Here is a 14,269-nt window from a genome sequence, read left to right as displayed (position 1 = left end):
ATTTTATAGTTCCCTGTGCCCTGTAAACATTAAAATTATATTTTATTCTCTAAAATAATAGTCCAAGATATGCTAGTTTTTTACTAAAATAGGAAAAACAACCTTAAAACCTATGAGTCAAATCCTGGTACTAGTGAAGGTAGTGGCATTTAGCTACTGCCTTCAGAGGATGCAAGCATGTATTCTGTGTGTAGCGGCACAGAAGCAATTAAGGCTCAAGCAATTGAGAAATAACTCCAAAACCTACATAAGAATCATTATAAACATGGCTTTATGTTAGAGGCATTCTGAAAAAAATGAGGGGCTGCAGTGCTGAGATGGGCACGCACTGACTGGCACCATCCCTGAAGGAGAGAGGTAAAGCTGGTGACATTGTTCCCTCAGTACAGACCAGGTGATGTCTGAAAGAGGAAAGGAGAAGCAGAACCAGGAAAGGCCCATGAGATGTGTGGTACAGAAGTGAAAGACATCAGTTACTGACAGCAGTTTATGTAAACGCTCTGCCAGGCTCCACAGACAACCAAAAGAGAAATGCTCTGAACTAACGTGTTGTGGGTAACTGATAGATGGAGAAGAGAAAAAACATTGGCATACAGGCCTAATGTGGGCAGAAATACACTGGGACAAAAAGTGAGGACCTTCAAAGAGTCAGAGGAGCAAGAGCCTAGAACAGCCTGGTCAGCAGCAACAGTGTTTGCTGGCAACCAAACTTCTTTAAAAACCCATCTTTGACCTCTTATGAAGAAGACAGAAGGATCCTGTTTGCAGGAACAAATGCCTAGATAACGCAGGGAGTGTCTTCCTGCCCGTGCTGCTAACATAAGTATGTCTTAATAATCAAATAAACAACTTCTTTTACATTCAAAATGAAAGCGCAGTAGGGGAAGCACTATTAAATTAAATACACTGCATAACCAAACCTGTTTCTCTGCAACAGTTGGACTTATTGAAGAGGGAAAAACCTGAATATGTGAAACAACAAAGGATTAATTTTCCTATCATTCACTGATTATTTTCCTTCTGGGGCTTGTTGCTGCAATATGCACTTGTTTGGACGCACTGATGAAGAACACTTTGTTTTTTAAAAAGTCTGTATATCGTTTGTTATAAAAAGAAGCATATCAGTTCTAGGACTTCTGAGAGTCCCTTAAAAGGTTTGCTCATGGTCTGTAACAAATTGAGCTACTCCCAGGAAAATCAACAGGGAGAAAATCCACCAGCTGGAGTTGGACATTCCAGCTCTGGAACAACACACCACGCTTTGTGAATGAGCAAATAAACAAACAACAAACACTAGAACTGCAAATTATGAAAAGCAGTATATGGGCTTCTTCTGCATCTTTATTTTGTCAAGTGGAGCTCTGGAACTTAAGAGCTCGCATAATGAAGGAAGAGGAAGCTGTGGAAGGCTGATGCCTCAGAAGGAGCCTGGAGCTGGCTGAGACCTTGCACCAGCTCCTGGCATTTCACACCGTGCCAATACACACACTGTGGCAGGTATGCCTGGAGTAGGCCCAGGGAGTCTGTTAATAGCAAGTTTTGGTGAAAAACAGGCTGAGTGCCACACTTTTGATCAAAACACACAAATGCATGCAGCTTAAGTGAGTCTTCCCATGACTTTAGGAGGTTATAAGGAAAAACCATTCTCTTATTGGAAATTTTGGGAAGTTTTTCTGCTTTAGTGAATCATTTTCCCTGATACTGTGACTGTTCAGCTCAGCAAGAATGATTTTATTCTCAGTTTCCAATGTAGGCAAGGCACAAAGAGCATTAGAAATGAAGATGAAATGGCAGGTTCAGGCCAGTTATTGACTGGTTATATGTTTTACTTCTCTTTGTAACTCTGCCTGTCCTTTGCCTTTGCTTGTGCAAATAAGAGCTCTCTTTGCACACCACAATCCTTAATAAGGCTCTTCTCCAAGTTAGTGCTGAAATAGGTACTAATCTGAGCTGGACTGTGCTCCTTTGACTCCTGTTATCTATCTAAAAAGATACTGAAGGAACCCAAATAATGTTTTTATCCAACCAGAGTTATATAAACAAACTATGTTTTTTCCCTTTACTTTTCAAAGGATGCTCAGTAACTTGGAACAGTCATTTGTATCTCAGTAGGATGACAAAGTCCACACCTGTATGAAGATACATTTGTAGATGAGGAATCATCAGTAATTAGCTTCTGAAACAACTTCATCCAAATTAGACATATCTAGCAAACAATAGGAAAGCTAGGCAGAGTAATGAAATTCTGTTGCTATGGGAAAATTGTCCCTGTAAAGGTGGAAATAAACACACTTTCTTTTTCTCATCGTGCAAAAATGTCAAAAAGCATCTCCTTGAAGATGTTTTTAACTGTAGGTACTATTAGAGTCTGCTTTTAAGAAGCTCATTTTTTTCCACCCATTTCAAAACCTTCTGTGTTTTATTTTTGGAAGCACCATCCCAAATACTAGCAGCTAGGATGCTCTCCAGTTCATAAAAAATAACTGATGCTGGGACATACGGTGATTATCTAGTTCAAGCCCCTAACTCAAACTGTTTCCCATACAACCACGTTTTTCAGGGCCTTATTGAGCTGGCTTTTAAATATATCCAAGGCTAGAGATGTCCCCACCTCCCTGGGTCCTGATCCAACATTTGACTGCCCGCATGGTGAAAATATTTTTCCTTGTACATAATTTCTATTTCTTGTGCTGTAACTCATGTCACTTCCCTCTCATTCCATCACTGGGCACCTCCAAGAGTCTGGCTCTGCTGTCACCACATGCTCCCACTGGAGACTTGTAGACAGCAATAAGATCCCCTCTTCTAAGCCTAAATAAGCTTTCTTAAAGCTTTCTTCTCTTCTAAAGCTAAATAAGCCCAGTTTTATCAGCCTCTCCTCGCACATCTAGTTCTCCAGTACCCTTACTGTTTTGACAGCCCTCCTCTGGCCTTGGTCCAGTATGTCAATATTTTCACTTTACTGGGGAGCAAATTGGACCCAGTGTTTCAGATGTGGTCTCAAAAGTGCTGAATGGAAGAGAATAATCTCTTCTCTTTGGTTGCTGGCTATAATCCCTTAGTACAGCTCAGTACAGGGTGGCCTTCTCCACCATAAGATCACACTGTTGACCTATGTTCAGCTTGTCCGCAAGGATCCCCAGGTCCTTTTCTGCAAAGCTGCTTTCCATTCATTCAGTGCCCAGCCTTTAATGCTGAATGGGGTTACTCCACCACAGATGCAGAACTCCCCAAGTGCCTTTGTTGAAACTTCACAAGGTTCCTGCCAGTCTCTTTCTTCCACATGTCAAGGTCCCTGTGAATAGCAGCCTTCCAGCATATGCTCAATTTCCACCCTGAAAACTGTCTGAAAGTGCTCTCCATCCCATCATCCACACCATTAATGAAAAAGGTCCACTGATATATGCAACATTGATTTGTTATTCTTTCCCTTAAAGAATACAGATTCCTCTGATGCTTCTTGAGGTCAAAGTCCCTGATGATATGAACTAATGTCCTGTCACAGAAGTCAGTAAAGGAGGGAAGTTTGAAGCAAGCTTGACATCTGCCCAGTAGCCCCAGATAACAGACAGAGATGGCAACATGAAAGGATCTGTTTTCTCAGTCTTAGCTCTAGTAACCATCTGATCTTTGTCCTTCCACCCTCAAGCATCTTGCATGCAGACGTATGCCTACAGCCTGCAGAGCTGGTTATAGGAGAGCAAATAAGCTGTTGAAAACAATACATGAGGTAGCCAACCCTTCTGTACTAATACAAAATGCAGTTACAAGTTGCAGCTTGAACCTGCTTTCTGACATAATGACAGGGTTATCCTGGATTTATATGAGCAGCTGTGAACATAGAATTTGACCCCTGATTTTGGGATTAATTTACACAGGTAAAGACTGAGTACAGATGACAACTATGACAACTACACAGAATCTTGAAATAACAGGAGCAAACCAACAGATTATAAGATGAAATGAGCTAAGTCCAGTCAGGGCTATTACCCCTTTAGTTTCTCAAATTCACCAAAGTGAAACCTTTGTCCAAAAAAAGGAAGTTTTATTCCTGATTATTTGGACCACTCATTCAAAATGCCTATCACTTAGACCCAACATTATCAGCACCACACACAAATCCAATGGTCCACTCCTCTTTATCATGGAGTGTACCTCTCCTCTGAGTGTCAGAACTATGGAAGAGAAACCAGAAGGACTCGACCCTCATGGGAAGAAAAAAGCCTTTTAAGTTTCCTGAATGAATGACCTATCCTTCTTCTGTCATGCTGTCTGTCAACAGTTAACAACACTGGCAGGTTGAGGAGCACAGTCCAGGCAGAGCTGACAGTCCCATGCTCAGCCATTGTGCTCTGAAGGGGGCACTTTGTTCCTTCTGCTGCTGTGTCCACACTCACTGGGACTGTTGTTCCAGCCTCATGCCTCCTTGTGTGAAGGCCAACAGTGAGGCTTTGTTCAAGAAGCAGCTGCTGAGAAGATGTCCTGTCTCATGGAATGACCTACTAACATTTCTCCCCGTGCTCATTAGTAAGCAGTGAATAATTAGGAGAACTGGGGTGGGTTGCCTGGCCCATTTTGTTTGGAGTAAAAAGCCAGGCCCTCAGATCCCAGTGTGCCCCAAAAGGGATTCCTTCATAAAAGGGGCTTGCAACAAAGCCAGGGGACCTGGCTCTCCAGCATCTTCTTCTGATGGAGTAAGGAAAGAGAATGACTCATGCCAGAAGGTGGATGAGACATAACTGGAGTAAAATGTGTCCTAGCTCTGCTTCCCTCAGAGATCACACCACAGCTCTGCTGGATGACAAGTGAGCTAAGTTCAGCCAGGGCCTGAGCCAAAGATTCTGTCTGACTGGATGACATGTTGTTTATTAAATAACCTTTTGTTCCAGGGTGGATACAAAGCAGTGAGGAAATGGTTGAGCAGTTGGGAGGGGCAGAGTAACTGAGGAAACCACAACCATTCTTTTGCAACCTTTGCTGCGGCCCAACATTATCATCTAGCAATGTCCACATATAGGGACAGTAATGAAGGAACCACCTGCATTATCTTTTCCCACATCCCATCTGGGTTATAGCACAGAGCTTACCTGTCCTCTTACCTCACTGACTGTACCACAATTAAAACTGACTTTAAAAACAGTAATTGGTCAGGGTCAGATAAACAAACAGATTGCTTTGAGCAGCCCGGTTGTGGTTGGCAAGTTTTCATAGCTCACAGTAGATGACACTACGTGTCTGATTTCAGATGCTCTTTCTTCTATGCATCCGTGCTAAAGGTGTATTCAGTCCTCAAAATTTCCAAGCTCGCCTAAAAGATAGGTGCAAGACTATATTTTCTCCACTTTTATATCAGCAGGGAAGTCCATGAAACAAATGAAGTCTCATCCCCCCAAGTGGAGTAGAGAGGAAACACCCCTGAGTATCCCCTGCACCTTTCCTAATCCAAATATTTAAAGCAAAATACTATGCTGCTGTGTATCCATCAGACACATCAGCTGTGTAGAGCCCTACTGTTTCCTGATTTTTAGTTTGCTGTGGCCTAGCTGCTTCCTGGCCCGACAGTGTTGTTTCATCTGCCTTCAAAAGACAAACAAAACAAAGGCTGCATTTGCCTTTCCAAGTCCTGGCTTGTGGCCTCCTCTAGAGCAAGAGATACCACAGATACGTGCTTTCACAACTCACCCTGAGTTTTCTTTCTGTGTGTAGTTGCTCCTCTCAAATGGAAACACCTCTAACTGTCCTGAAAGATGGCATGTGGTGCCTGCAGAGATTTGGGACTGCAAGATCCCAGTGTGCATGAAGGGTGAGGGCTAAAGCAGCAGAGTCACTGCAGAAATCCTTCACCAGGGCAAGACTGGGCTGCAGAAGTCTGTATAGAATGCCTCAAAAATAACAAGAATAATGTGAAACCTCCATTTAATAAAGGCCATCTCAAAGTGCTTACAACTGCCTGTTGTGCCACAAGATACTTCTCTTGGGCTACACTGTGTTATGATACAATTATGGGCACATTTCAGGATCTTTATGTTATAGGAGGTGTATCCAGAGGAGGTTTTCCTGCATGAGCTGTGGTTGCTCTGGGAGATACCTCCTCACAACCACCAAAAGAACCCAGGCTCATGCAGCAACCTGGGAGAAAGCATGGGGAAATAGACTGTCCAGTCAAAAGACTGTGTTTAAGACCTTGTTCAGTGCATCTTATCTGCAGCAGTAATTTTGCCTATAATTTCAAAGAAGCTAAATCTGAATGACCTGGTTTCCTCAGCAAGCTGTCACTGCTACTCTGAGATTCGGAGTTCCAAGATCAGTGATTCCAGAAGAGCTAGGGGTTAGAAACAAATGGTTTCACTTTGCCTGGAGCTCATTGGTGGCTGCAGGGTAGCCTCCCAGCTCATCTCTTTCCATGACAATCTCCACTGTCAAAACTGAGTTAGAGAAAGAAGGCAGAACTAAGTTGACTTACTTTTTTTTTATTTGCTTTATAGGATGACTTTTCTCCAGGTTCTCACAGTTGTCTCACTGTCTAAGGAATTCCATGGTGTACTGCAGTATCTGAACTCTCACCCTGCAATTCCATACTGTAGTTTCAGCTCCTGTGTGCCCTACATGGGTAGCATTCCTCACCAGTGCCTGGAAGGCAGATAAGCCTGACTGCTACCTTTGTTCAACATCTGGAGAAGGAAACGCAGGGAAAGGTTTGGGATTGTGCTGAGCAGGGAGTCAAAACAGGGATAAAGCAGCACTGGCAGTGCTCGACCAGCCAGGACAAAGAGCCACCTCCTCTGGGGTCCCCTGCTTAGAGGAACCTATAGCTCTCAGCTGGAAAAAAGTGTAAATGCCTACAAGCCATGGTAAGACTCCTGTCAAAGGAAAGGAAACAGTGAATGCCATTCTTTCCCACAGCTCAGCAGAAAAGCACTTCAAACCTTCCCTGCTCCAATGCAGTGGACTCATCCCAAGGAAGCAGAGACAGCAGACTGCCGTGGGTTAATGGGCCCATACCCAGCACCAAAGAGCAGTGGTGCTTCTCCATGGACAAACCAGCTCCAAATAACATTTGCCAAGGCCTTTGCCTCCATCCCTGGAGACTGCCCTGAAGCCTGCCCGATCACAATGTCAGGGAATGCTGCTGTCCAGAACATTCTTGCATGCTAATGTACACGAGCTGTTACTTCACACTTGCAGTGCTACCCTAACTCTTGTTCTTATTAATTCTGACATCCTTCTTGGTCATTTCCCCCTCCCAGTTTGACCATGTTTAGTTCTTTTTAATCTTTCTGTGTAGACCAATCCTTCCCAGTGCTATGAATAAATAAAAGCCTTCTGTTCTCATCAACAAAATGGTCTTTTAACAGTTACAAGAACAACACAGCAATCATTCAGGAAAAAAAAAAAAAAAAAACCACCAAAAACAAAAACAAAACCTAAACAAAAGCAGCTAATATTTGATGCATTTAAAAATCACTGCTCCAGCTATTTTCTACATTTTACAAATAAATCCTTCATTAAACAGAGAAAGCAGTGAGAAAATTAATGGAGAGAAGCACCAGTGGGTGTCAGAGAGGGACCTGCTAACCCATCAGAAATGCTCACCACACACAAAGCAGCAGCAGCATTAGGGCTGCCAAAGCAAGCTGAACTTCAGTTAGAAACATCTAAGGAATATGAAAAAGCTGTTAGAGCTGCAACCTTTCCCTCTGCTTTGATCTGACATTAAACATGACTTGAGAGTGGGAAATTCAACAGCTTCAAAAAGGGTGAAAGGGTCAAAGGTCTTCATGTACCAGAACAGGTAGAGGGTTTATTCCTCCTGGAGAAAGCAGGATGGAAGTGAATCTGATGGCTAGAAACTGCCACCAGTTTAGGGCTGAACATTTCATCCTCCTCATCTTCATGTAAGGCAGACACAATACCCGTAAGTAGCATGAGCAAGTCCAAGAGAAAAAGAGGGATAGTTTCAATTATGATTAAATAGTGTAAAAAAACCCCTCCCCCCACAAAAAAAAAAAAAAAAAAAACCAAAAAAACCCCCACAACCCAAACCCAAACAAAACAAAAAACAAAACCAAAACAAAACAAAACAAAAAAACCCCACCAAACCCAAAACCCCCCACATTTTTGTGGTCCCTGTATCTTAGAAATGTGTTTCTGACTGCTATTAGTTGACGTACTTTTGAATTGTGTTTTTTCTGGGCTCTGGCCACACAATGCAACCATGGTGCATTAGATCTCAGCAAATGAGATGTTATAGGAAGAGAAACGGGGATGGCTGGAACATCATGTGCTTTACCAACTCAAAATGCTTGGTATGAGAAAACAAAGCCATCTTCTCTATCCTTTATCTTTGTTTTCCTTGGCTCTCAGCTTTTCTCAGCCTATAATTACTGTGTTAAAACTAAAGGAGCTGGAATCTGCAGTTGACTGAAGAACTGTAATATCACTCCACTTTGATGAATCCGCCACAGGTATTCTTTCTAAGAGAGTTTTCCTAAATTGATTGCCAATAATCTGTTTGTCTCTTTCTTCTTGTCATGAGAATCTTACCACAATAAAATAATAGTAATACAGAAATGAAGTTGAAAAGGTGAAATGTTGTTTCAAAAAAGCTAAACTTGCAGAAATAGCAAGGTCATCCCAGCAGCCTTAATTCTGCCTTCATGAAGCTGCATGCCAAGCAAACCTAGAAATTATGGGAAACAGTTACCTGCCAGTTAAAAGCACCTTATAAGAGACCACAGGAAACAAATGCTGTATTACATAGAAATTCCATTTTCCTCTTTCAGGGTTGATACAAACCAAAGACATTTAATAATATTAGATGTAAGGTAGAGGTTAAGAAGTCTTCTGGAATTCAATTTCCACTATCACGACAGAAAAGATCAATACATATCTATGAGGTCCAGCAGTCACGTGATTACAATGAAATATCCCAACTAGTAAATGTTCAAATCTTGACATACTGAGAGAAGTGAGCCAGAGATACCTTACATGAGCCAACACTAAGACATAAATTGGAGTGCACAGTGTTTGTTACTCTGTAAAGCACCTTTTTGGTGAAGCCTTACATAAGAGGAAACACTAATGCACAGCAGCCTTTGGCAAGATTTAGAGCCCATGTGTGAGTGCCTATGGAGTCGGCAATAAAAATGAAAATTCTTTTTCCTTCTTTTGACTGAAGGACAGACACAACACAAATCAGTCAAGTCACACATACTACAACCCTGGTAACTTCCCAAGTCATTTGGGAAATCACACTTGCCACACTGTGGAACTGCATTAATGATCTCATGGATAATGTACCTGTATTGGGAATTTTATCCATGAGAATACCATAACCAGAACAAATATCCTGGTCAGAAAGTCTACACTGAGCTCATACGACTGAGAGCCATGATATGAGGTGGGGAACAGACAGCTATTATAGTGCTAACAAAACTGAATAATTGATACTACCCAAAAATATCCAAACAAAGGGACACAAAGGGGAACACACTGCTGAAGTGATTTGGAATAGCTAAAATAGTGGAGAAAACCTTTAAACCTCCTAGTCTGACCAGCAGTTTTAGCAGTGGAGGCATTTATGTCCTTCAGCTCTCACTGGAATTTAGCTCAGGCTGTAACTTGTATTTTATCAGAGTTTATCCTTGGTGTTGCCTCTTTAAGTGCAAAGATTATTATACAGAGCCTAAAAGATGTTAATTGTCTTTCTAACTTACAGTGAATCAAGGCTCAGTTACATCAGTTCTTTATGTAACACAACTGTGTTTCCATTGTTCTGCTTTCAGGTTCCTTTTCACCCTTTACTCTTTGCTGATCATGAAAACAGAATTTGCAAACAAAACTGTAGGTCTGACAACAAGAACAAAGTTGTTAACTGACCTGAGAAACCAGATTTGTACAAATTGCACTGTTTAATCCAGCAATATTAGTGTATTTAAAAACAAACAAACAAAAACCCAAACAAGCAAACAAAATTATGTTTCTCTAGTGAAACACATATTTAAGGAAAAAGAGAACAAATAGTCACACAGCACAAAACATGCCTGACAGGAACATGCACCTCAAAGATCCTTCTCCATGAACAGAGGAGGCATTCTCTGTATAAAATCCATGCGATAAACACAATGTTTTGTCATTTCTTCTTGATTTGTTGCTTTAATTATTGCTATTTTAACTCTACTTCTTAAAACCTTTATCAAGCTTTATGGGAATGAGGAGCTAAAGCACGGTGTTAAGCATGCACAGAGAGCAACTGCAATCCATCACAGGCTCACGGAGACTGAAGAAGTTGCTTGCGTGTCCTGGAGCTCAGTAACTTTTTGTACGGACGGGGTGTGGTCTGCTAGCAGCAGCTGCAGGGTGAGCAGTATGTGGCCTGTTCCATCCCCCTTTCCAGAAACATACAGATAAACAGAGGGGGATGAAGACACTTCCTGCTGGGACTGCTGCAGACTCCTGCTAGCTTACCTCCAACTCAGAAGTGTATCAAAATGAAAGAATCAACACTTAGAAACACTCCGCCTACACACGGAGAGACTTAGGTTGTGAGTAACGATATTTCTGCACAGGTCAACTCTTTTTGCAAAGCCAGCCTCAAACATGGCATGTGATCAATTGTTTAAAAAACAAACAAACAACAACAAAAAAAATCACATGGGTTTAATTCATTTTCCTTGCAAGCTCCCTTGAGGACTAGATAGTCTCTTTTTCAGAGAAAATAGGGGGTCCATGCACTGCAGAGGACCTGGTGACACCCAGCACATCTCTATCACAGCATGGGGCATGGAGCAGAGATTTTCAAGCCAGAAGAGGGAGGGACTGTTAAATGTAGATGGCCCAGCACTGCCCCACCCTGCTGGCTGAGGGCCAAAGGGGTGTTGCTGTGTTGTCTCAGCTTTGCTCTCCTTCAGGCTGGTTCCTCCTCAGAGCTGAGGCATGCACAGCCAGCTCCAGTCTCTCTGCTGGATTGTGGAGATGTGCTCAAAGGTGTCTGTCTGTCCACGTTCCAAGGGTGCAGTTGTCTCATTGTGTCAGTATATGAAAGCTATGCTGACATTTCAGCCTCCTGTCTGGGATCACTTAAGACACTGACCGTGAATCCAGCAGAAATGGCTCCTAGTCCCACTTTCCACAGTGGACACCCAAGAGACTGATGAAGAGAGATTGTCCCTTAGCGTGAGAGGTCAAAATAGCACCAGCAGTAATGTCAAGGGCAAGGCTGAGGAAAACTCAAAGCAAACAGGGTGCAGAACATGACAAAGCAACAGGTATTTCTCGTTTATGTCTAGTTGTAAATATTTTATTGGTTCTTCTCTCACTGCTGACTAGCTGTAATGACATTTATTTAGCGAAGGCCTGAGCTGCTGTAAATCAAGTACAGTTTTAGGCTACTCACCATGGTCATGGGCAAACACAAACAAGTTGAGTCCTGTCAGCTTCTGCGCCAAGTCGTCATAGCGGCCGCAGTGCTCCCCAGCGCCATGGGCAATAAACACAAGGGCCCTAAAATGGAGCATCAATGTATAAATCGTTAACGGGCAATCAACCCGCAAAGGCTTCAGAGCTGCAAGGGAAACCAGCGCCTTCCATTCAGCAACAGCATTTCAGACATCAGCAAACACAAGGCAGGTACAGAATTTGCAGAAGTTGAATACAGGGGAAACCGCTGTCACCCTGACCTGCAGTCGACCTGGCCTTCACCATGTTGTTGTAGGATGGATTACAGGTAAGGCACCTGCTCATAGGACAGAGCCACCATGGTCTGCTGCATGTTCAAGATGCAGATGGGAATCAGCATCAGTCCCTGAGCTGGATAACTCCATGAGACCTTGAGGCTCTACATGGCTCCTCCCGAGTAAGTGATGCCATCTGTTTCTCTTGGGACGGGTATCTCTCTGTGATTCAAATACCAACATTGTCCTTAACTATAACTTGAAACATTGTCTGATGCTCCAGAACACTCAAAGGTGGAATTTCAGCCAAAGAATTGGTCTCCAGCACTTAGCTTAGCGTTTGGAATTTTATGTTTTGACCCAATTATGCTAATTTTACCATTCTGGTTTCTGCCCCAAAACAGTTGCATCACTTCTATCATAAAAGTGACTCTTACATAGCCTCTGTGCAGACAGAGATAATAAAAAACTAGTCTAATAGACACTTATTTTTGCAAATACCTATCTTTCAATATTCCAGTTTTACAAATAATACCTTACTTTTACAGGAATGTCATCAAATGTAATTGACTGAACTTGAACCTCCCCAGTGTTTCTGCTAGATAAAAGATGTATAGACTTGGGCTAGAACTATAGCAGAAGTAGCAATGAGATTACAGAAATTCTGCTGGATTTGACAGGCGACTATTTAAAATCCAGCTTTACAACATAAACATAACTTGTTTGTTTAAAAGTATCATTTGCCATTGCAACATCAGCAACCACAAAACCATTTGAAGGCTACAGGTTTGACATTTTCAGTACATGAGCAGTGAAATATTACAAGAACTGACAACATAAAACAATGACAGCAGTTACTAGCTAGGAAGTTTCTCAACTTTGTCTTGATTGAGGTTATGAATACCTTTTTAGACAGTGTATTCACAGCAATAAACTGCTTAGATCTTAATCTATTTAAACTTAAAAGACATGTTGGAGGATGTAGAAACTCTTGTCCTAGCTCTTTCATTAACACCTGCTTCAAAGCATTTGCTCAGGTGGACAATTTAAAAGAGCATCCATCCAGACCAGAAGAATTGTACAGAGTCCTCTGCAAACACAAAAGAAACAAGGCAAAGGTGCTCTGGTATCTGTCTAACACCAATTAGCAAGGGTGAGGTTAGGTCATGTACCATATTTAACTTGCTGTGCCTTACAAATCCTCTTTAGGGTCACTAAAGGTTGCAAAAGAATCTGTGTGGAGCAGTCAGTCCTTCGTCATTGTCCCTCATCAATTTATTTGTCAAGCTATCAATGCACCTGGCAGATAGACTGATTTTAGGAGTGCAGGATCTATTATTATACCTCCAAATGCTGAAGAAATTGAGACATTACTTATTCAGTGGAGAATATTAACTTTCTTCCTGTGGGCCCATCACCCTGATATTCAACAGACTCAGGCAGGCTAAGTCTCTCTGCCCCACACCTCCTGCTACCTTTAAGCCTGAGAGCTTTCTCGCTCAATGTCTTAAGCTCTTTAGCAGACCTATATTTATTTCTGCCTACTAGGCACAGAGATTAAGGTGCAGCTTGGCTGATTGAATATAGCCCTTCATTTCTCAGAGAAATATTATTTGAATTTATGCACTAAATGGCACTAAGTGAATGAAACCTAAAGGGAAGCTGTCAAAGAGATCTCTTCCAGGAAATTCTTGGTTCTTCATCCCTGTGACAGCAAAGCCCTTGTTTTGCTTTTATTCACACAGATGCAGTACTATGACTTTGCCTGTCAGCATCCTTCTAGATGCCAAGCCCTCGTTTTATGTGAAACCAAGTAAGAAAAGATAAAACCCCAAAGCTTCAGAGAGGCAAGGTGTTCCTGTGACCTTTCCTTCCACCTGAACACAATTGCTAGGTGTCACAGAACTAAGCCTTGGCACACCACAGGGAACAGACCTGGGTTATTATTTGTCTGCAAAATACTGAATAAAAACTGTTGGCACTGTTTGTGCCTTACTCTAATAACAGTAGCTGTTGAAAAGATTTAGATGCTTTTGAAAGTTTTGTCCTATCAATAATCATAAACAAAGCATAAAATTTTCAATTTGTTACACTGAAACAAAATCAGCCTGTCCTGTTGTTTAATAAAAAGTGAGAGTGGCTTTATTGACTAAAAACTAGGTCACATCTACACAGCTCTTTAGCTGCAGCTTTCAGGTCTAAACAAGGGCCGTATATTGAACACAACCTTCAAAAATTGAAATTAGTATGAGTATCATCTGAACAACGATTGAAGGATTTGGCTCTTTCACTTAATCTCCAATTTTCCATTACAAAATAAGTTTAGATTTGGCAAATAATACCTGAAGGTAGTGTAACAAATAAATGATTTAACATATTTTCTCTCACAAGCTGACAGGAAAATACAACAAACTATTGGATTGACTGACAGCAGTTCTTTCCTGTAGGAAAACATTTTTGCAAATATCCCTGCTCTTAAGTCACAGTCTTCTCCCTCCTTACCACTGAGAGGAATGACAAGATTTGTCTTTACAAACAAGTCCTGGGTCTGCTGGTGGATAAAACTAGCACTGAGAGATAAGAGAAACAATGGGAAG

At 41.8% G+C, this 14,269-nt stretch overlaps 1 protein-coding gene across 4 annotated transcripts in view; it reads right to left on the bottom strand.

Moving 5' to 3' along the window:
* The window catches only part of MGLL (monoglyceride lipase), a 62,041-nt gene that overhangs the window by 29,459 nt on the left and 18,313 nt on the right, over positions 1–14,269 (bottom strand). For all 4 annotated transcript variants that reach the window (XM_040076709.2, XM_040076705.2, XM_040076707.2 and 1 more), the window contains exon 3: positions 11,396–11,502. In XM_040076709.2, coding sequence (XP_039932643.1) covers positions 11,396–11,502 — 107 coding nt within the window. The remainder of the gene's footprint in view (positions 1–11,395; positions 11,503–14,269) is intronic.

The sequence above is a fragment of the Hirundo rustica genome, chromosome 12, assembly GCF_015227805.2.
Source record: "Hirundo rustica isolate bHirRus1 chromosome 12, bHirRus1.pri.v3, whole genome shotgun sequence".
Classification (NCBI taxonomy): Eukaryota; Metazoa; Chordata; class Aves; order Passeriformes; family Hirundinidae; genus Hirundo; species Hirundo rustica.
This window is presented reverse-complemented; position numbering and strand designations above follow the sequence as displayed.